The sequence below is a fragment of the Ornithodoros turicata genome, chromosome 9 (genome assembly GCF_037126465.1).
Source record: "Ornithodoros turicata isolate Travis chromosome 9, ASM3712646v1, whole genome shotgun sequence".
NCBI lineage: Eukaryota > Metazoa > Arthropoda > Arachnida > Ixodida > Argasidae > Ornithodoros > Ornithodoros turicata.
Window position 1 is genome coordinate 40123435 of NC_088209.1, and position 21023 is coordinate 40144457.

Here is a 21023-nt window from a genome sequence, read left to right on the forward strand (position 1 = left end):
GCCCACTGCCTTCGTGGCTGAAGAAGAAGAAGAAGATGCCATTCTCTGGTTATTCCCGTGGTGAGACTAGAATGATTCTAGTCGCACCATACCCGTTAGTTGTCTGGCGAAGAGCTCCCCCTAATCTCTAGCTGCCTTTTTCCATCTTCGTCCATTTTTGCAATGAGAAACCACGGAGTCATGAGCAAAGACAGAGCCGTTATTTTCAACGAGGCTTCGGAACGGCAGGTAAGGTTAATGTCAGCCGACGAAACGTTACCTTGTCTCCCCCCCCCCCCCCACACACACACACACATTTTTTTTTTTTTTTTCACAGAGCTACGACAAGAGGTACCGCAGTGTCGGTGTCCTGAAGTTTCGCCTCTGGACAAGCCTTTCTTCGAAGAAGGCTCACCTTACAGTCGTCGTACTCGTTGTACTCGTGCTCCGTGTCTTCCTCTCACGAGCACAGCGACCGGTGTGCTTCTATGACGTCGATAATTATACCGGCGCCGTTTCGTACGTGGTACCCAACGTCATCCACTACGTGCGGTTCGGACAGCCGAACGTCTCTTTCATGGACGCCGTGAGCATGCGGTCTGCGTACATCAACCACGCACCGGACAAAATTGTGGTGCACTGCGACGAGTGCCAGTTAGGCGGACCGCTTGCCTACTTGGTCCGCGGTATACCGAACGTTACGATCACGAAACGGCGTCCAGCAGAGACCATTTTCGGACGTGAGGTGGGCTGCATTGAGCACGCTTCGGACGTCGCTCGCATGCAGGTAGGTCGATACGCACCTTCCATATACGCTCCGATTCTGTCACAAGCACGGGTCACTCTGCACGTGAAATTACGGAGAGAAGGTCGCGGCGAAAGTTGTTGAAGCACCTTTGGGGGGAGGTTCACGGGTAGTTATCCTCAAGGTCCTTCTGCACAGTCCCGGTCGTTCACTTTTCACATTGTCATCAACCTATGTTAGCCGCTGCCCTCTTTATATTGCACGGAACCCTTCTTGTATTTAATGTTTGTTATTGTGTCGTCGAAGGCAGGGCTAGCTCCGGCAAAATCAACCCCCCGTCCTTAAGTTTTAGTAAACTCCCCCTTGTATTTTCCTGTAAACTCTTCGTCGCTTTCTGGTATACCAAAGCCGCAGAGCTTTGCCTCGCTTTCCTTTTCATATGCACTCTCTGGCTCGCACTGTGGCCCCCACAGCTAGTGCTGTTGCCGTGGAACATTGATGTCTCTCTGAGACAGTCCGTGCCGACCCAAGACCGCGCTGCTTTCCTGCGCCGGACCGATGAGTCTCAAGTGGGACACAGCGGTTGTCCTCGGCTGGGAGTGCGCGTCAGTTTGTCAGTGTATAAATATATGCTTGTAGAGTAGACAGATGTCACATGAAAAGAAGTGCTATAACGGTAATCATTTGTTTAATACATTAAATGAAAGACAAAATGGACTCTTAGAATAAAAAAAAGTTAAATGTTACAAAAGACAGACCCGTGTTCCGGGTTTTTGCACCAAATTGCACCAAGAAAGGAGGATGTCTGCTCAAAGGAACAACAAAACGTTTATTGAACATGAAGATCGCGTAAGAGTCTCAAGTCACGATATCCGTGCCATGATTTGACGCGATGCGATGTCATCTTTCTTGTGTTACAATGCTCATATGACGCTGTAAAAAAAAGTGCGTTTTTGGTATTGACGCTGCACAAGTTATGAATGAGAAGAATCGAACAATGAATTGTAAATAGAATTACGAAGCGTAGAAGAACAACATGACATCTATTAAACCGTAACTAAATACATGCAGATAGGAGTTCGTACCTCCATTACCGCGCAGTAATAATTCTCGATTAGTATGCTTATTAGATTCTGCTGGAACACGGAGGCATCTACTTGGACAACGACTGCATAGTCATTCAACCTCTGCACCAATTTCGACACTTTGAAATGTCCATAGGGTGGCCACCTGATGCGTACTTAGGAACCATGGTGAGCGGTTCGGTTGATTGACAGAGGTGTCCTATATATGCGGCCGCTTATTGTCCTGGGGTGATTGCTCGCTCCGTGGACTAATTGATTTGAATGTACTGGGTGTCCCAGAAAGCGTGTCATTAAATTGTCATAATTATAAAAGCTAGGCCGCACAGAATCACGCGGGGTCAGCGTTACTTGTTCTTACACTATAGGTTTTTGCCACCTTCTGACGCGAATCTCATCTAATTTCTTTTTTTCCACTGTTGGTTTTATTCTAGAGATTTTTTTTTGTTTTTAAGTTGTGTGGAACTGTCTGAACAAAAAACACTTTCAGCCGATGTCCAAAAAGTCCAGCGACGATTCATATCCATGCTACATGCCCGTCGCTTTGGTGAAGCAATGTACAACAACTATGATCACATTTAGAGCATTACGCGACTGTCATTTCCACTACGACCTTGTGCACGGCATAACTGACATTGACTGCTCTGAACTGCTATCTTGGGTGCCCATTCATCTTCCCTTACGCAATCTGAGAGCACATTCTGTATTCTATGTTAATAAGCTGTACTTCGTCCGTTGCGCCACATGAACGCGCTTAGCCATAACCGTGACGTTGACATTTTATTAGCCTTATTTCTCCGCTACATCACGCCTTCTTTAACACTAATGCAGTCACATTAACATATTTAACTTGTTTCACATTCCCACACTCATTTTCCCGGTGTTTCCTTTCTATTCTTGATCTTCTGTTTCGCTATTTTTGATTCGGTTTTTGTATCGCTTCTCCCATGTTTGAATTGCCAGTGACTGTATTGGTGCAGCGTCCGCTAGACTTCACGATTGTTGGTAGGCACCTTTCAAAATAAAATAGGACTAGTACTATTATTATTCAAACAAAAGTTGGCTCTATCCGTTTTATGCAGTTATTGAAAAAAAATTGGATGAACTGTTTTTCTTCTATTTCTCTGTTTCGTAACGTGATACGCGGCGCTTTAAAAATACGCCATTATTATTGAAGTACACAAAAATTCACGCCTTTTCGATGTCTGTTCAAGTCGTTTTTGCGAACGAAAGCCGCAGTTTTAGCAGTCGCTATGCGAGCGCAGAACGAACGGGACAGAGAACAGTACGTCTGTTAGTTCATTTTTAGGTTAGTTCAAGTTCAGCGTTTCCATATAGTTATGTCCAGGTTAGTAACAGTTCGCCGCTGGCAGTTCAATAACGTTTATTTAGAGTAGCTTGTTTTGCAAAAGGGAATTTGATCTTTTTTTTATTATATATATATATATATTTTTTTTTTTTTTTCATATTGAGCATGTTTATCATTCGCCCATATATCTAAGGTGCTGTTAGCTGCTCCCCGTGCTCGATTCCTTCGGCTGCACCTGGAACTTTACCGCGAGTACAACAGCAGTCTGTGGTATTACAACGCCGGAGACCTGCCCACCATGCGTCTCCTGTGGCCACATCCCCACCTCGTTCATGCCGTCCCCGTCCTCTTCGGCGTCGACATGGACATGCTGAGCAAGCTCTACACCCCCGGGGATCACCCCGAATGGAGGAGCTATTTTGCGGTTCACACGTTCGTCAACCATCGTTCTGTAAAGGAAGATCCCTTGTATGGTCGGGAGATCGACTTGCAGAATGTGAGGACATACAACACCTCACTGGGCGAAATGATACGTGAGGTAATATAATATATTTCGAATCGTCAGGAAATGACAACGTTCTCTCCCTCCATTTGGGGGAAATGTGAGGGGGGGGCTCACGCGATTTTTGTGGCAATTTTGTACTGACGATGCCACAGAAATGGAGTACGACGCCCGCTTTAAGCAAAACATAGGGAGAGAGTGATGTGATTCAGTACGACGGTTTGGCTATAGGAGCACGCTATGCAGTCTTAAAAATGAACTTCACCGCGTAGCACGCTCTTAGCCAACAATCAACTCGAATGATATCGCTATGTGCCCTGATTTGTTCAAAACAGTGGGCGTACGAGGACCGCGTTAGAGCGCCGTTACAAGAGGGTCGTATCCTGCGTGTTCCCTGCCTTACCGCGAACATAATCTCTTTTGTGGAAATCCTTGCGCCACGATTTTTCTGAGCCGCAGTGTAGATGATACATGCCTGTGTACGGAAAAACCTCTTGCTACACGACTACAAATATGGCGCTGTAGAATACGGTTCGGAGTGCCCCCAGACGTCGTGAAACTGGCCCACAGGGGTAGACTGTGTGTGTCTTACCAATGCTCTTTAGCTTCACATGTCTGTTCAAGGCCTTCCACCTATACCCGTCCACCCCTAATGCACTCGACTTTCAGTGCATTGTGCTACGGCTGTTGCTCCAATCGCGTGCGCGCCCTGATGCCTGGATAGCTGATTGTGCCAGATTAGGTCTGGTAATATTATGTGGTATCCTAACTTCTACCCCAGGGCGCACCTACACTTCGCTTTCCAGAAGCAATATGTAAAGATTGAATGGTAGCCGGAAGAAAACGCGTGGGGTTTACGCGCGTGCTTTTCATCCTTTCTCTATATGCACATAACGACCTGCAACTGACTTTCCCATCTCGCAACCTCGCAACCGAAGGGCTCTCCCTTCCGTATAAAATGGGAGGTTAATGGGACATGACATAATGAGATAAATGGGACGGTTGCTGGCCGTGTGAGTCACCCTGAGTGTCATACACAACATCTTCTCTTTCTTTCGCAGGTTCTCTTCGGTACGTCGGCGTTTGTGAGCAACGACACCGAAGTGAGACCAGTCACCGATCTTTACGCTGCAAAGCTTCTCGCTTTGCAGAGTAGAGATGGGTGAAGAGTCGAAACCGAAGTCGACTATACGAGGCAGTCATCTACAGGAAAGTAAAATATTCGTAATTTATATTAAAGGGTTGGTTAATTACGTGACTAATGGTCGAAAGCGGCGTCCGCGTCCTCGGTGTTTTTCCAACCAACCAACCAACTGCCAGCTTCCGGATGAAACGGCCCATCCCTGCTTCGCCCCCTTTTTGCGACGTAACAGACCATTTTAGAAAAGGAAGCGCCACGTTTCTCACGCAAGGGCTCATGGGAACATGGAGTACCTCGAAGCATTACGAGAAGACCAGAGGCGGAGGTAGAAGAACAACATTCCCAATGTGCACTGCAGCAGCGTCAGAGCGCCCTCTGTGGGTGGGAGGGGCACAAGTGGAGAAGTCACGTGATACTAAGCGAAAGAGGGGAAAATTGGAGAGATGTCTTCACCTTCCTTTGTGTTTTCTCGAAGGCCGGAGCGATCGGATGATACGTCACGTGGGGCTCCGCTAACGGAGTGCAAAAAAGTGAGCCCTACGGAGGACGCGAAGGGCCACAGCGTTGCCAGATGAGAGCCGGGCGCTCCGTCGGAGCCTAACATGACGTCACAGTTCTCAAAAATAAAAATTTATTTTCTCACGTCTTCGTCACGTAGAGCCAAAATATTTTGCAGGAATGTAAATGGAGACAAGATGATTTCGGTAACATGTCTTTGGTAGGATTCTGAAGACGCAAGATTGTGGCATTTTAAACATTTAGAGCCAGGGCACAAGGCTGTGTCGTGCGGGTTTCTTGCACGAGTTTTGCTCACGTGATTTGAGAGCAGAGAAACGATTCGGTGGAACTTCCGCCCCGTGATTCGTCATTTCCTTTTTCTTCCACTACAGTGTTCCGTGGGGGCTGTGAAGGTGAGAGAAGAAGGGAGAGAAGGTGAAGGTGGCATTGCGAGTGGTCATCTGAAGCGTCATCTGCCAGTAGAGTAGTCAGCATAAATATTGAGAATACAGAAGAAAGAGTACTGAGAGGCGAAGCCCTGCAATAATACATTGTTTAATGATCGCGGTGAACCTCTTCCGGGTCCCTTTAACACCGGAAGCAATGTCGTAGTCCACCAAGCGAGGGTTTCTCTCACACATTCGGAATGCGCAACAGCGGGTAATTTTCAGTCAGCGTACAATTCAACCCAGATACTCCAACTACAGTAAAGGTTTGTCGACCACAACTGCATGGACCTGGTCTCCAACTCTCGCAACTCCTTCCTTGTAGAGGAAGTAGAGCACTCCGAAAAGCGGATCCATGGCGTACTTTTCTTTGCCTTCCTCCGAAGTATCTACGCGGTATCTGAAACAGCCGAAAGGAGGCCGTAAATTTCGGGGAATGCATCAAGGGAAAGGGTACAGGCTATAGCTGGTATAGATCCGTGAAGAAAACCGAGAAAAAAAAACAGCCAACAGCATACTAGATGATGTGGTATGCTAGGTGTGTAAAATGCGTGGTGAACTACAATTTGAACTGCACATCAGTATACGCAGGATATCTCCGCGACTGCTTCGTGTTATTTTAAGGTTGCTGGCTAGACTTACGCTCGAAGCGAGTTGAGTGGCTCTTTACGTATACTTTTGATCCCTGTATCTGGATCGACGAGAGTCTGAAGACATCTGAAAGAAAATGACAGCCATTAGCAAGGCATCGGCCATTTGCTATCCGCTCCCTCTTTATACCGGTACACTGCCAGGCCTGTTCATTTTGAGTAATGAGCTGATATATGTGGGCCTGAATTTAATTAATTTGCAAACCAGTACGTTCTTGGACTCACACTTGTAGGCAAAGGGCGTTCGAAAATAAACATTCTAGAGCATTTGCAGCAATGCAGTGTTTGGCGTTTGCTTGCACGCGTAGAAAATTAAACGGCACTTATAATGCCACTCTGACACCAAACGGTCACTACGGTAATTAATTGATTCATTTGTCTCTATAGCCCCACCAAGTGGACACTTACCGTGCGCAGCGGTCGAAAAATTCAATAACTGCATCGCCGACTTGAACGAAGAGCCATCTGTCCTGCGCGTAAAGTTAGTGGTTAGTAAAGAGTCTATTTGCATCCTTTGACGCCATAAAACTTTCATAATTCCCATAGAAAGTGGATGTCTCAGCCTCCATGATAGATACGGTAGTGCAACTAGCGTTATCGCACGCGCTTCTTACAATCTTCTCGCGGCGATAGCTCGGCATTTCGGGCCTCCAAACTCAGTATCACAATCATCTGATAAGGCGTGAGTGTATAGTCGCGACTACGAACTCACGTGGAGGTCGACCTGGCGTGTCGGTGAGCTCAAATGCCGCATATTAGCGCACTCAGAGGATAACATCACACTTGTGAACAGGACAGGTGTGATGCTATCTGGTGAGTGCGCTAATATGCGGCATGATCGAGGTCACCGATACACCATGTCGACCTTCACGCGAGTTCGCAGACGCGGCTGATGAGTCACTCCTTATCAGATTGTCGTGATAGTGAGTGGAGGCCCGAAATGCCGAGCAATTGCTCACAGGGGAAGACTTACTTGGCAAAAAAAGAAAAAAAAAGAAACCTCTCATTTAAAACGTCACGTTGGAAGCAGCTGACCAAAAGTCTATACAGTACTCTTACTTGACCGAACTCCGCTAAATTTAGCGGCGAATCTGTTACAGCCACTGCGGTTGCATCAATCATGGTGGCTTTCGAAAGTATAGGAGAGAACTTTTTTTTTTTAACATAAGATTCGCTTTCCGCCATTTCTCTCTTCCTCAGCTTTCACTTCGCCTTTCTTTATAAAATTCCCACGATTTACAAAAAAAAAAAAAAAAAAAAAAGAGACATACCTCAGCGTAGGCTTCGCAGCCTTCGATTAAAAAATTGGGTCTGAAGTTGCGTTCGCTCACAGTCTCCTCCGACATCCTCGAGTTGAGATCTCCTATCGATGCTTCGGAAAGCACGTGAAAGCTTGCCTCGTCTTGAAACGCTATCTGGGAAAGACAAAATGGATTGTGGAACAGGCGTTAGTATTTTATTTCCTATTACGAATGCAGGACTCGGCACGCAAAATATGACTGCCCTCAGTGAACGCGTTTCCGCGAATTTCCAAAAGAATCCGCAAAATCTGATAGTTTCGGAATCTTCAAGATTATGGGTGACGTCACTCAGCGGTGGCGCCACGCATGCTGGGTCTTCGAACTTCCGGTCCGAAATCTCGCGTAAATGGAGCAAAGCAAAACTTCATAAATTTTATCTTGAACGACAACCAAGATCAGTTCGCCTGGGAACACGTACTTGCCCCCCAAAGTAGTAATTAGGTACTTTAACAAATACTTCGCGCGTACTCTTCTTTTGACAAATATAAGATTTCGTGACACATCGTGCACATGTTTCGGTTTCGTTTCGCGCGCGCTTTGAAATCGCGATCGTTTGCGGCGCGAACTGTTCTGTTACGACGCAGTCAGTTTGACGCTGGAGATATGATCCCCAGCATGAGGATAGTACGCAGGTTGTCGTTTCCTTTTAGTTCGGGACGGAGCTGTGACCATAGTGATGTTCTATTCACATTATGAGTTGATGACGTTATCACAGACACGCACAATTCAACATGGTAACTACACAGCACAACATGTGCTGTCAAGTGCCTGTACGCCCCTTAGCAGGGTGTCGTACCGAACCAGAACCGAAACCGAAAATCGGAAAAGACGAGTTCAGAAAATCCCAGTGTTCTTTGCGCGCGCATTGCACCCTGGGCGCTTGCTGGGCGGGGGAACGAAGAATAGTCCTTCACATTTCGCTTTCGCTGACCTTGACACATCTTGGACAATGGACTGGTAGGGAAAAAATCGGAACACTTTGAAGGCCACCCGTTTCTTTCGTATTAGTAAACTCCCACAGTTCAAAGCGACGCTAAGCACTCTGGGATTTTCTGAACTCGTCTATTGACCCTAATTTTTAGCTGGAACTGAACCGTCATTACTAGCGCCATCTTGGAGTTGAATCACCAGCCTCAGAACACCAATTGTCTCAGTTGAACCGAACCGATCTAAAAGCTTCGGTTACCGGCTCGGGATATCGGTTCGGTTACCGGTTCGGGTTGGTGCGTGGTGGGAGGGTGATGAGGGCATTCGAGCGGTCTGTCTGCCTAGATTGGCGGCACGTTGATCGGGGAAGGGATGAAAGGGGTGCGGTCGAAAGCTAAGAGATCTTGTTGCTGAGATGATGATGTTGCAAACGTTGCCACTAGCGCCACGGTGGCGGCCAACTGTAACTTACTGGAGTGCCCTTGGGGCGACTGCATTCCTCTTGTAAAATGCGGACTAGTCGAATCCCATCTTTCTTGAGATATTGCCCGAACCACGCCGATACTTCTTCGGGTGCGTCCACTGCTGTGTACGTGTGCTTTCTTACACTGTAAAAGTAACGAAACCACACGAAACGTTACTGTAAAAGTAACGAAACACAATCATTCTGTTTTCCTGCTAATGCAATAAATACATAGAATTTACGTCTTGCCGATCGTTTTCGCGGACGGCGCTTGAGAAATTTCGAGTAACGTTTCGGCATTACTTTTTTTAGTGCAGGGTTAAATTAAAATTAATGTAATTAGTTCAATCTTAATTACTAGTTATTACATGTAATTATTAAGTTTAAACGAATCGTTTAAATTTAAAGTCACAAAGGTAAATTATCCGCCCACAACAACATTGCAGTCCTCTCCAACGAACAGATTCCCCCTAAATTTTCCCCCGGGTTTTCCTCTAATGTCCTGAAGCAAATATCGGTACAGTTCCCTGTGAAGTTTGCCCAGGATGACGAACGGTACCACTTTCCAGCAACGTGTGATATCATCAAGAAAACATCACCAGCTAACGTTCACCAGCTACCGGCATGGTGTCCAGCGCGCTCGATGTGTTGATTCAGTCTATGACCACTGGGGAGTTCACAAACACGCCCTGAAATCTCATCGCTGTACGTATCTAGTATTTAAAGGCATTGTAAAGCAGAATAGCTACATCCTCAGAAAGTTTACTATATTCGCCCCAGTCGAGAGTGTCGGCCCTGGCGGTGAAATTCCCCAATCATCATCTTGAAATAAAGTTGTTGCTATATTATCTATTCGGTTGTCTGAGGACTCAGTACTCTTGCATCGTAATTAAATCCTAATTGCACTCATCGTTTCTCTTTTCTTGTTGTTGTTCTTTTTAGAAGATTGAAAATTTCTTGCAACACTGTGTCCAAGTTGACGCTCCGCATTGGTCGTCAAGCACGGCGACGAAACTACATTGCATGCGCATAACACTGTGTCTAAGACAAAACAAGTCGGCAACGTAGCCATCATGAGTGGCAAGCCAGTCGGGAACATAGATCATACTGCTGCTTCACAAAATGGGTAGTACTTACCGCCAGACGTCACCGGGAGCAGCTTTACTGCATTTTTACTAGCGAATTACAACACAGTATTAACATTCCCTGTCACATGTATATATAAGCTCTACTGGGCTTAAAAGTTGCACACTTAAATAACGCTTAAGTAGCAGTGGCACTGGTAGTACATAGAGTTAATAAATAGTGGTAGGGCAGCTGCGCCGGACGCAAGATGGCGGCCTCGCTCGCCGGTGTGGCTCAAGTGTCGCTACTCTGCTCCCTATTTAGTGACTCTAGTAGTACACGTACAACGCCAACATAACCTGGCCTTCAGCTGCTTTACAGTACCTTTAACTCCCCTCGAAGATACGAAGAATGGCTAAAGAAAAAATTAGACTGCGAAACTCTGGTTACGTATCCCGATTAAAAGACCCCGAGCCGTACAGAAGAAAATTTCGCCAGCGAAAAATCACTATAAAAGTAGGTTTACGCTGCGGCGTCGTACAAGCTGAAATTTCCGCTACTCTCGAACAATGGCAGTTGAAGAAAAAGCACAAACAGTAGGATTCGAACCCAAACTTTCCGATTTCCGCTCAGAGATACTATACCTTTTATCCCTTTGGAGGATACAACGAATGTACTTCGCAGATAAAGTTCATGCGTTTAGTTTCCTTTTTTGTCTTCTTCTTTTTTTTTAATACTAAACATTTTTTTTTCGCGATGTATTAATTTTCGCGAATCGCGCATTCAGTAATTTGCAAAGTTTATTCACGAGTATTTAATTTCGCGATTCCAGGGCTGCTTCCTTTTGCGGGATAAGCTGTGTTCGCCAGTACAATTTTTCGCGATTTTTTTTAGCGGTCGCGATATTCGCGAAAATTATAATCCATCGCGAATAAAAATACGTTTACGCTTCAAACCGAATAGGTACCGGAAGGTATATATACACATCTTACCGCACTGTCTTGCTTTCCTTGTTTGTCGCGTCCTTGTCAAAGGCGGGGAGACTGACGGTGGGCATTCCTTCGGCTCTGATGTAAATATTGCCGTCGTTATAGGATAGCCGTAGAAGAGCCAGTGACGGTTCTTGACGCTGAGTAACAAATATGTCGCCCTCCAGCAGCAACATGCACCTGCAATGGAATCCGGCGTGTGCCGCGCCAATTTTAATGTTACGAGCATGCAACAGGTGGCGTAACATATCGCGTCTAGCCTATGCCGTGTGGCTCCAGCCACCTGAGGCTCCACCCGCATTGTGAGACTTCTAGCCAATCACAGGTCAAAATGCAGTTCCCTATCATTACAGTATACTTCATATCATCCAGTATACTTCAGTAATAGTCTTAAAGTATACTTCATATCATCCAGTATACTTATACGGTTATACCTCTCCCTCATTTTACTGAGTTCCACCATTTTGGAGAATCAAGATTGATTTAGATTGAAACGGATATCACTGGTGAGAGACCACGCGTGCACACCTGGGGACAGTGGTTTATCCAGAATCCCAAGCACGGAGGGGTGTTAGAAAAAATTGGGGGGAGGGGAGGGGTCATTACTATAGTTATGTCATTACACCTTAGCATATCATTACCGACATGTGTCTAAAGCTGAAATCGCAGGGGCACCCCCTGTAGAGGGTACACAGCTGAAAAAGTTAGGGGGTGTTACTGAATATTTGGGGGAGGGTGGTGTAGGGGGTGTCTGGATAAATCACTGCCTGGGGAGAAAGAAAGAGGGGGGGAAAGGCACCGGGGCCTTCCTACGTCATGAGAGGGTTGTGTCGTCCATCTGCATCTGCTTTCTCGGAGTCTGTTTCTTGCAAATTTGATTGCACGGTGAAAATGCACTGGACAGCGAAACTATTTTACATAGTGACTGATCACAGATGAGATAGTCTTTCGAGCCGTCTTAAATGCCACGTCATTGCTCCTTCCTTTTAAGATATACCCAGAAAATAGTTCTTTCTTTCCCGGTGTGAAAACTTAGTTTAGAGTTCAGACAGGTAAAAGTGTCTCACCTGTCTCTGAGGTCTTCAAACTTCGGTCCTTCCCTGACGCAGTGAACGTACGGGACTTCGATGCCGGGGACGGCCTTGATGGGGTAGACGAAGATTTTCTTGATTCTTGCCACCGGCACGAACTTCCTTGCCTTGCTTTTCAGCCACCAGAAAGCTACCCCGGCTGCTGCGACCGTTGCCGTGGTCAACACGAGGAGAACTTCCCGCGAAAAGGTCGTGACACTCATGCCTCGATTGAGGATACCTGAAAATACGCGTTTTACCGTGGTGCATATGCACGACAGAGATATGGTTGAGCATAAATAAACGTGCAGGCGAGATGATGTACACACGACGTCTAGAGGCAACGTATACGCTGTGCAAATGCGTCTCTGCGCATGAGAGGAGGCAGTGAGAGGGAAGAGGGAGGGTGCCGCCGTAGCCAATGGGGCTTCCCGAGTGGAGTAACCGGGAGAGGAGGAGAGGATATGCACAGAACGCTCGGTTACTTGCAGAGCGTATCCCTGAGTTTGGAGCGAGGAGAAATGGGATGGGAGTAATTTCGTGAATATTCGAATTCTTGAAGTAGTTAGAGTACAGTGTAGTATTAGTAATGTAGTAGTAGTTGTCTAATAGTACTAGTAGTGTAGTATAGTGTAGTTTGTAGTATTAGAGTATAGTAAAGTGGTGTCTCATTGATGTATTTCCTTGAGCCATGCGATAACCTACATTGCTATGCCTTAGCATTAGTAAGCTTTTCTTTTAGCATTAGTCTTTGCTGCCGAATGTATAAATGCATTTCTGTAGTGGACCCACCACTAGCCTCGGCTATGGGATCACACAATGTTGTGCAAATGTTAACTTGGCATGAATTTTGAATACAATATGAAAAAAAAAAAAAATGTACGTTTTTAAACGTATTCGCAACTTAATTTCGCAATGGATCATTTTTACGCAACACGTCGTACCCTAGTGGCTGTCCGTCGAAACACGAATGGCACGCGCCAGAGCACAGCTGGCGCCATCTGGGAACTCTCTTAGGCGCGTGGCCTGGAAACGCGTAATCCAACGTAATCGTGGATCGAACAGCGATCGGGTTGCATTAAAGTAGCAACGAAATGACATATGATATTTCTCGAAACCTTCGTATTTTTCTTCTCCTACATTATTTCTCTCTATCATCAATGCGGAATTAAATTTACAAAGAAAGCCCTGAAATGAGAGCCTTGTGCGGACAAAAGTGTGACCTCGATTTGTGGCAGAACTCTTCTTGAAATGATATTCATTGTTTATGAAAACTTTTTCGATGTTTTTTTTTCGGTGTTACAATATGACCACTCAATTTCAGCGATCACGTGGTTGTGTCACGTGATTCCATAAAGCTGAGGACATGTCTGCGTGGTTGGCCCTGTGAACCTTTAGTTTTTATATACTCCTCACTGCTCCTTCATTTAGTACATCATATGCGTTTTTACATCATATGTATCATATGGCATTGGCTTTCCGTATAATAGGCAAAACAAAGTTTTTTCGTGTCGGCGGTGGCCGGCATCTTTGACAAGTCACTGGGGATACGCCATTTCGTTCTATCACCTTCCTTTTTCTTTCTTTGTGTCTGCTGTATCGTTTCAGTGTCATCGCTCATTTCGACCGCTGTGCCGGCTTTACCGCGATACTGGGAGACCTTCACATTATTTCTGCCTCGGCTAAATCGCAGAGCATATGAGCGATCGAACATTCTTCCTTCTCCTTTCCTTCCTCCCCCCCCCCCCCCCCACACACACACCCAACTCACTCCCTCCTTACAACGTGCCATGCCGACGGACGGCTAAAAAAGCGGTCGCTATCGATAGCTTGCAGTAGTGACTGTAGCTTGCAGCTGAGACCATATGTACCTATGACAGGTACAGGGTGAATCAGGATACGTACCGGCGTATTCCGATGCAGTTTGTCGATGAAACACACACGTGCAATGCCGTCAAATGTTGTCGGTCTTCGAAGCGGCAGGCTCGCGCTGCGCACTTGGATCGGGCCAGCCGTTGAAATGCAGCGGAGGAAGTCAAGGTCAGATAAAGCGCGCTGCGTTGGCACCGCTGCGCCTTCCCTCCAACACGCGAGCGTCTCACGGTGTTTTCCTCGCGTTGAACGCGTGAGTGCGGACAATACGCTTACGTTCTTGAAACGATTTTGAAGTGGTTGTCTCGGTAAAATTGTGCGCCTTCGACGGTACGCGGAGCTTAGCTCGAAAGCCGCAGTATCTTTATCTAGCAGAAAGGGTGTCGTCAAGCATATCAAATGAGAGAGGAGACAGCCAAATGGCAAACGCCTTATCTTAACGCTCGTGCAAGCACTTGCGGCGGCTGATGGCATTATGTTTTGACGCTAAGCTGTTCAAGAGGCGTCTGCCTCTGTTTCTATCATCGGGCTACTTCTGTCAGAAAGTGCTTGGAGTAATTATCTTCCAGCCATGTTAGTTTTTTTCTTGTTTTTCGCATGTCAGTGTTTGCTACTCACTTTTTTACCATAGGTGTCCAGGCTACCACGAGCAATCATTAGATTACGTCCGGCGTTACTTTCCGCGCTAAAAAAACAAAAAAAAATTCATTTGCACATCTTTACGGAAGAACCAAAGCTGTAATATATACTAGTTACTAAAAATGTTCACTGGAATCACATAAACAAGCGTTTTAATATATTTTCCATTAATGGTTATTATATTGGTTAACCACATTTATGTACCTCATGCCAGAATATCAATACGCAACGTAATATATTCCAAGCTCCTGAACACATTATCGTTGCGAGAAATAGCATCAGAGAATCGAGAGCTTTCTTCATTCCTATTGGTTCCCATAGGAACACGTGACCTCTCCCAGTGCCACAACGCGCAGCAGCGTGTTAACTGACCTGCAGAGGGACCTGACATGGCTTATATCACAGTTTCGGTACTGGTGATATAAACTATCTGGTACCTACGTGCCCGTTGCTGCAATTCGAATCGCATGTTGATGCTAACAACGACCTCTTGATTGTAATAAAAGGTTCGAGCACACAATCTCCTTAGAGACTCCTTTAAAGACAAACGAAAGTGTTCACGCTTCAACAGCACTTTTGCATGACTTTATTCACAAGGTGAGCACCAACGCAAAATAAATATTCGTACAACATCGTATATTTTTCTTACCCGAAGCGTCCCAATCATTTGAGCAGAAATGTACACTCTCATCAGATGTTCACATCAAAGACTACACCAAGGGTTTACTAGAAACTACTGCACCAACTTGGTCTCCCACTCTGACCATACCTTCCCTAAAGAGGAAGTAACGAACTCCAAAGAGGGGGTTTAATGCATACTTTTCTTTGCCTTCCTCTGATCTGTCAGTACGATACCTGCAACAAAGTAAGCAAACATATAGCGTGACAGCGAAATGCCTGCGTGTACTACACTGACCTCAACGCTAAATGGGCATGGCCCACGCAGAATGGTAGGAGCTCCACACTGAATCGGACGCGTAAAACGCCATCTGTCGGGAGAACGCTCAGCGGAGCGTTCGAGATCGCAGACGCCACGCGCATGCGCATAGACAATTATGGAACAGCTCCATATATAGGGACACCGAAGCGCAAAGCTTTTCCCTCGCGGAATGAAAAATGCTTTACTTTGATAGCAATACGAAAGGAACATGATTCACCTGTCGTTCGCAATTTACGCACGACTCAAAACGCTTTTTCTGCGCAGGTCCGCGCTGTCTCGGAGAGCACGAACTCCATCCTTTCTGAAGGCTTGTATTTTATCCAGATTATAACACGTATAATGAGGCACGTTATTACGATCCGAACCCCCCTTTTATATATATATAGTCACCACAATCAAATGTTCTCGTTGGACTCACGTTCGAAGTGTGGCCAGTGGTTGCTTGTCTGTTCTGATTCCGGTGTCCGGATTGACTGTAGTCAGACGACACCTGAAACAGCGCATTTTCATCACGTGGTTCGCAATGTATATATTATTGGTTACGTGGGTGCATGTCGGTCTCCATCATCCAGTTTAGGAAGGCAGAGTTAGGCATACGTCCACAAACCCCCTTTTTTTTTTCGTTTTTCTTAGCTTTTTTTTTCTTCGCACAGATCATCTGTACAAACGCCGTGTGCGCTGCTGAAGCCACGCGTCATCATATAGCATGTTGACTGCACCATTTTCAATTTGGAAGACGACGCGTAATTCCGTGCCTGTGGCAGTGCCATCGTTAATAAGCATAGTGTCAAAAAGCTGTCGTTGAGCCAACGCCACATAGAACATGGCCTTATGCTTTATACGGTAGTTGTTCTGCCAGGGCACTGCACGAGTCCGAATTTACCGGCACGAATCGGCCCTTTGCAGTGCGGTTGTACTTTGGCGCCACCAGCTGATTTCATTTGATTTGACCTTACTGGCGTAAGGAGCCACCAGCTGAGTAGACAGCCCAAGAAAGCCTGTGTTTGGAATCATCTGCTGCGATTAGCTGAAGCAGACGACAGTTGAAGCAGACGACAGTTGAAGCAGACGACAGTTGAAGCAGACGACAGTTGAAGCAGACGACAGTTGAAGCAGACGACATCGACTCAAAAAGTCGATGCGGTGTAAGAGCAGGAGGAAGCATGCCTTCTGTGTCTATGTGGCGTTTGCAGAGCTCACGCTCCTTTGTGCTGCGCCCGATCCCCGATATCGGGCAAGCGTGTGGCGTCAGCATGGCGCAAAAATAAAATCACATCGATCACAACGCACCCTAGCGATGGTTTTTTTTTTTCGTAACTCAAGTAATTAATCCTATGTGGGAGAGGGAAACGGTCGCCATGCATTTCGAAACAGAATAATCGGCAATTTCGCTTACCTTGGGCAACGTTCCTTATAATCAATGATCGCGTCGCCTAGCTGCACGTAAGACCACGTATCCTGCGCGTACAGACAGTAAACAAATTTTAGGCGCAAAGCGACGCGACCAAGAGCGTTACTCACCTCAGCGTAGGCGTCAGAGCCTTCAATGAAGAAATTGGGCCTGAAATTGCGCTCGCTGATTGGCTCGTCAGGGATCCTCGACTTGAGATCTCGCAGTGACGCTTCGGAGACTACGTGGAAGCTCGCCGAATCTTGGAACACTATCTGAATATAGAAACAGTTTCGTTACCACACGCAATGATGCACATAATTAACACGCAACGTACAGGAGTGGTGCTGCCCTTAGGGCGGGAGCATTCTCCTTGCAGGATCCGCACTAGATGGATATTGTCCTTGTTTAAGTACTGCCTGAACCAGGCCGAAGCCTCGGTGGACACGTCCACAGCAACGTAGCTGTTCTTTCTGACACTGAAACCAAATAAGCGATGTGGTATCAAGTAAACATGAATTGCGAACGAAATTCGCGTGGAGTTACCGATCAGCCCGACATAATGAGATACAGCTAAATAATGGGGTTAAGGAGTAGGGACAAAGACGAGAAGACAGCATAAGAGCTGCACTATACCAACTGAAAATATATTGAAGACAAGACACACATCACACATCTTCCAAAGACCTGCTTAAAACATCAACTTGTCCTACATTCAAAACTTATCTCGAGAAAGTTAAATATAAATGTTAAAAAGCGCATGCGAAGACAACACTGCTCAGAATTTGCTCAATATTGCTATGAGAAATTAAAACGCAAGCTCCGCCGAATATCTTCCCGAGTTCGAAGTTTACTGACGGACGCTGTGGGCTTCACGTTCTACGTGCGCTATACGATGCTCCTCCATGACACTGCTGGTAGCGTCCGGCATGGAAGCTCGCGAGTGTAAGCATGCTGCCCCGGCACTATAAAAACGGCGCCTGTGGTCCCAAGGCGTAGGTTATCGTATCGTCCCCGCCACCTTGGATGCGTTGGCTATGCAATGCGCCCACATCGACCATCGGCTAAAACCTGAAGCCCCCATAATGAAAACGAGCAAGTTCTCCGACACTCCAACCATACCGGGTGTCCGACAATGACGGTGGTGTCACACAGCTACATAACGCAAACCTCACCGTACTGTTTTTCTCTCCTTGCTACACGCATCTGGGTCCAGAGCGGGGAAGCTGATGTCGGGCATCCCTTCTGCACTGACGTTTATCGTTCCGTCTTTGTAGGCCAACCGGACCACAGCAAGGGACGGTTCTTCCCTTTGTGACACGAAGAAGTCATCCTCAACTATCATCATGCACCTACAATTCAGCAACATGAGCAGTGAATCATTTTTGCTTTTCTTGGGGCTGTTCCTGGGGAGGTGGCTGTAACTTCGCGATACCTGTCTCTGAGGTCTTCGAACGTTGGTCCTTCGCTGATGCAGTGGACGTACGGAACTTGTATTCCTTGGAGGGACTTGACGGGATAAATGAAAATCTTCTTGACTCGTGCCACGGGGACAAACTTCTTGGCCTTGTGTCTAAGCCACCAGAGGATCGCTCCTGTGACCAGAGTTGTGGTAGCCACTATGGCGACGGCCTCACGTGAAATAATGGCTGCCATTTTCTTCTAACCTGAAAATGTGGTTAACAAACGTTGCACACGCCACGTAACTATACACCATTCGAACCATGAATGGTGCGCAGTATTGTTTTATGTTACACGCAGGGCCGGTGTTAGGGGTGTGCGGGGCCTGAGGCAAAGGGACATCGCGAGGCCTGTTTCATAAGATTAAGTGCATACTTGATATTAAAAGTAATCTCTGGTTTAGGGCTTCGTGCGCGGGGCCTAAGGCGGTTGCCTTACTCAGTTTCATTTCCACACCGGCACACTACACTGCGCTACACGGCAAGGACCAACAGAATTTGTTTCGCCGAGGTCAGGCGTCGAAAAACCACGGACCGCCTGTGGCCCAGCGCAGACAGAGCGCACAACAGAAAAAAAGGAAACAAACCCGGCGCTTAGGAGTGGTTGTTGGTTATCTGCTTGGGGAGATGCTATCCAAGACTGGCCTGGATCGGCAGAGGACGCGGCACGGAAAGCGAATTACTCAGGCAAAAGCACGAGCTGCCATTCCCGTTTTTAATAAAGTCAGCAAAAGGTGTTGGTCATATACACTCTTACCATAACTTTGTGCTGCACTTTATATCAAATCCGGTAGTTGCAATCTCGGGCGCTGTTATCACGAAGTGAACCAGTCAAGCAGCGAATTTTAGCATCCAGATTACGGCCGTCAGATTAAAGGGTTTGTGACATTTACGGGCATCCCGAGTGCTGCAACAGGGTTGAAATGAAGACACCGCATTCGGAGGGAAAGAATCTAACGAATCAAGCACCACCCAGAAAAGAACGAATGAACGAGAATCCCCCTAGCATCATTTCTGCTTCGGGCCCACATGTTGCGAAGCCCTACAACGCGAAGCTCGGCACGAACAATCAAGGTCACCTGGGCAAACGGCGATATCCAACAAACAACACGCTTCACTTTCTACCTTTCCGCTTCTCGGTCCACCTGCTTTCTACCTCAGCCCGGGGGGGGGGGGGGGGTGGAGGAAGACACAGCTGCACCTCACAATTGTCCTTCCACTGAAAGTAAAACAGAGACGCTCACTACACGATGTCCTCGCAAAGAACAGCCACGCTGATACGCGCGAAGTAGGGCACACACTGTTATGCGAGGTTATTACCGACTGCTGCGCCAAAAAGGTGATAGCGGCCACATGTCGTGTTCTGCTTCCGCTTGTTTACGCAGATGACGAGCGGTATCAACAATCGGCAGAACGCGCTTTCTGTGAGAAGAAGAAATGTCTGCGCGTCGCGTCCAGATGAGCGTTCGCTTGTAACATTACGGACCAAGAAATTCCTATATATTTCTTTTATTTTATTTCTTTTTTAATTGCGTGTCGGCGGCGCGAAGCAACAGTGGCTATATGAGCTGCGTATAAACGTGGACAGATGGAGAGGAGACAGCAGGAAGGAGTGAAGGACAGGGTTGTGGGGGGGTCACTGTTTTTAAAACAGTCTCGTCTCGCTGGAAGGCTTTGCACGTAAAATACGACATACATTCAATAATCGTGGACAGTATGGAAGCAGTACTTATGAAGATCCCCACCTCATTCAGCCGTACGGGTAATGGCAATGGTAGTCACAGAAAGTATGGTTGATGAAGTCGTCTGCAATGATTGGCTGAAGCTGATGACGTCAGGGATACAGGGCATTCGTATACAGGACCCCGATCTTGAACTCTCACACAGCGATCGTTATCGTTATATTTAAAGTTCGCGCGCTTCAAAGCCGTCTTGGTAGGCTCGTACAAAAGCTCGTTCAGTGCAAGTCATATTTTGTCCGTGGGCCTGGCCACTCCCGGTCAACACCACCTAGATACAGAAAGCCGGCTTACTTGTCGACGTGACGTAACAACTAAGAGTCAGCCAGTGATAGGATCGTGTTTTTAGCGGCGGCAGCCAATCACGAACGTGCTTTCAGCGGTCGCGGCAATGAAGACGAACCACTGTCGTCTGCGAGTACTGATTGAACGTCCCCGCGTACTGAATGGGAAAACTTCGAAATGAAGCGCAAAAACGGTCCCATATCTTTCTGAAAACCGATTTTCTGGAAGGCGTGTTGTAGTTTTTGTGTACATATTCAGGTCTGCGTTTTCCAAGCTGGCTGCAATCATTTTGCGAGTTCTTGAATTCGCAGAACGGCGAAGCGCAGTAGCAGACGAATTCTGATTTTATATATCCACGTAGTGAAGAGGGGAGAGGAGCCAATAAGCACGCCTTCTGCATCCAGGCGGCGTTGTCCCGGTGCTCTCAGAAAGAGGTACAGGGAGAGGTCACGTGCTTATGAGAGCCAATAGGATTGAGTGAGGCGCACGTGCACCCTTCTCTCATGTCATGGTTCGGGGGGGGGGGGGCTG

At 46.8% G+C, this 21023-nt stretch overlaps 3 protein-coding genes across 6 annotated transcripts; 1 reads left to right on the top strand and 2 right to left on the bottom strand.

The window, feature by feature from the left end:
• The first annotated feature begins 4 nt into the window (after positions 1-4).
• On the top strand, positions 5-4892 carry LOC135368930 (uncharacterized). Of its 2 annotated transcripts, XM_064602495.1 has the most exons (5): positions 5-228; positions 317-766; positions 1855-1977; positions 3309-3653; positions 4679-4892. In XM_064602495.1, exons 1-5 carry the CDS (start codon positions 163-165, stop codon positions 4781-4783), a joined length of 1089 nt encoding a protein of 362 aa, XP_064458565.1. In that variant the 5' UTR covers positions 5-162; the 3' UTR covers positions 4784-4892. The 2 variants fall into 2 exon arrangements, with proteins under 2 accessions (XP_064458565.1, XP_064458566.1); XM_064602496.1 differs by lacking the exon at positions 1855-1977.
• Positions 4893-5792: 900 nt separating this feature from the next.
• LOC135368931 (mitochondrial amidoxime reducing component 2-like) lies at positions 5793-14404 on the bottom strand. The gene is made up of 8 exons (XM_064602497.1): positions 14073-14404; positions 12165-12408; positions 11101-11277; positions 9053-9188; positions 7624-7767; positions 6761-6822; positions 6345-6419; positions 5793-6102 (listed from the first exon to the last, which is right to left on the bottom strand). The coding sequence occupies exons 2-8, from the start codon at positions 12389-12391 to the stop codon at positions 5958-5960; spliced, it is 966 nt and encodes a 321-aa protein (XP_064458567.1). The 5' UTR covers positions 12392-12408; positions 14073-14404; the 3' UTR covers positions 5793-5957.
• Positions 14405-15247: 843 nt separating this feature from the next.
• On the bottom strand, positions 15248-19781 carry LOC135368932 (mitochondrial amidoxime reducing component 2-like). 3 transcript variants are annotated; one of them, XM_064602498.1, is made up of 8 exons: positions 19594-19781; positions 18444-18675; positions 18184-18360; positions 17346-17487; positions 17140-17283; positions 17015-17076; positions 16037-16108; positions 15248-15533 (listed from the first exon to the last, which is right to left on the bottom strand). In XM_064602498.1, the coding sequence occupies exons 2-8, from the start codon at positions 18662-18664 to the stop codon at positions 15389-15391; spliced, it is 963 nt and encodes a 320-aa protein (XP_064458568.1). In that variant the 5' UTR covers positions 18665-18675; positions 19594-19781; the 3' UTR covers positions 15248-15388. The 3 variants fall into 3 exon arrangements, with proteins under 3 accessions (XP_064458568.1, XP_064458569.1, XP_064458570.1); XM_064602499.1 differs by lacking the exon at positions 19594-19781 and adding an exon at positions 19226-19430; XM_064602500.1 differs by lacking the exon at positions 19594-19781 and adding an exon at positions 19056-19183.
• Positions 19782-21023: the final 1242 nt, after the last annotated feature.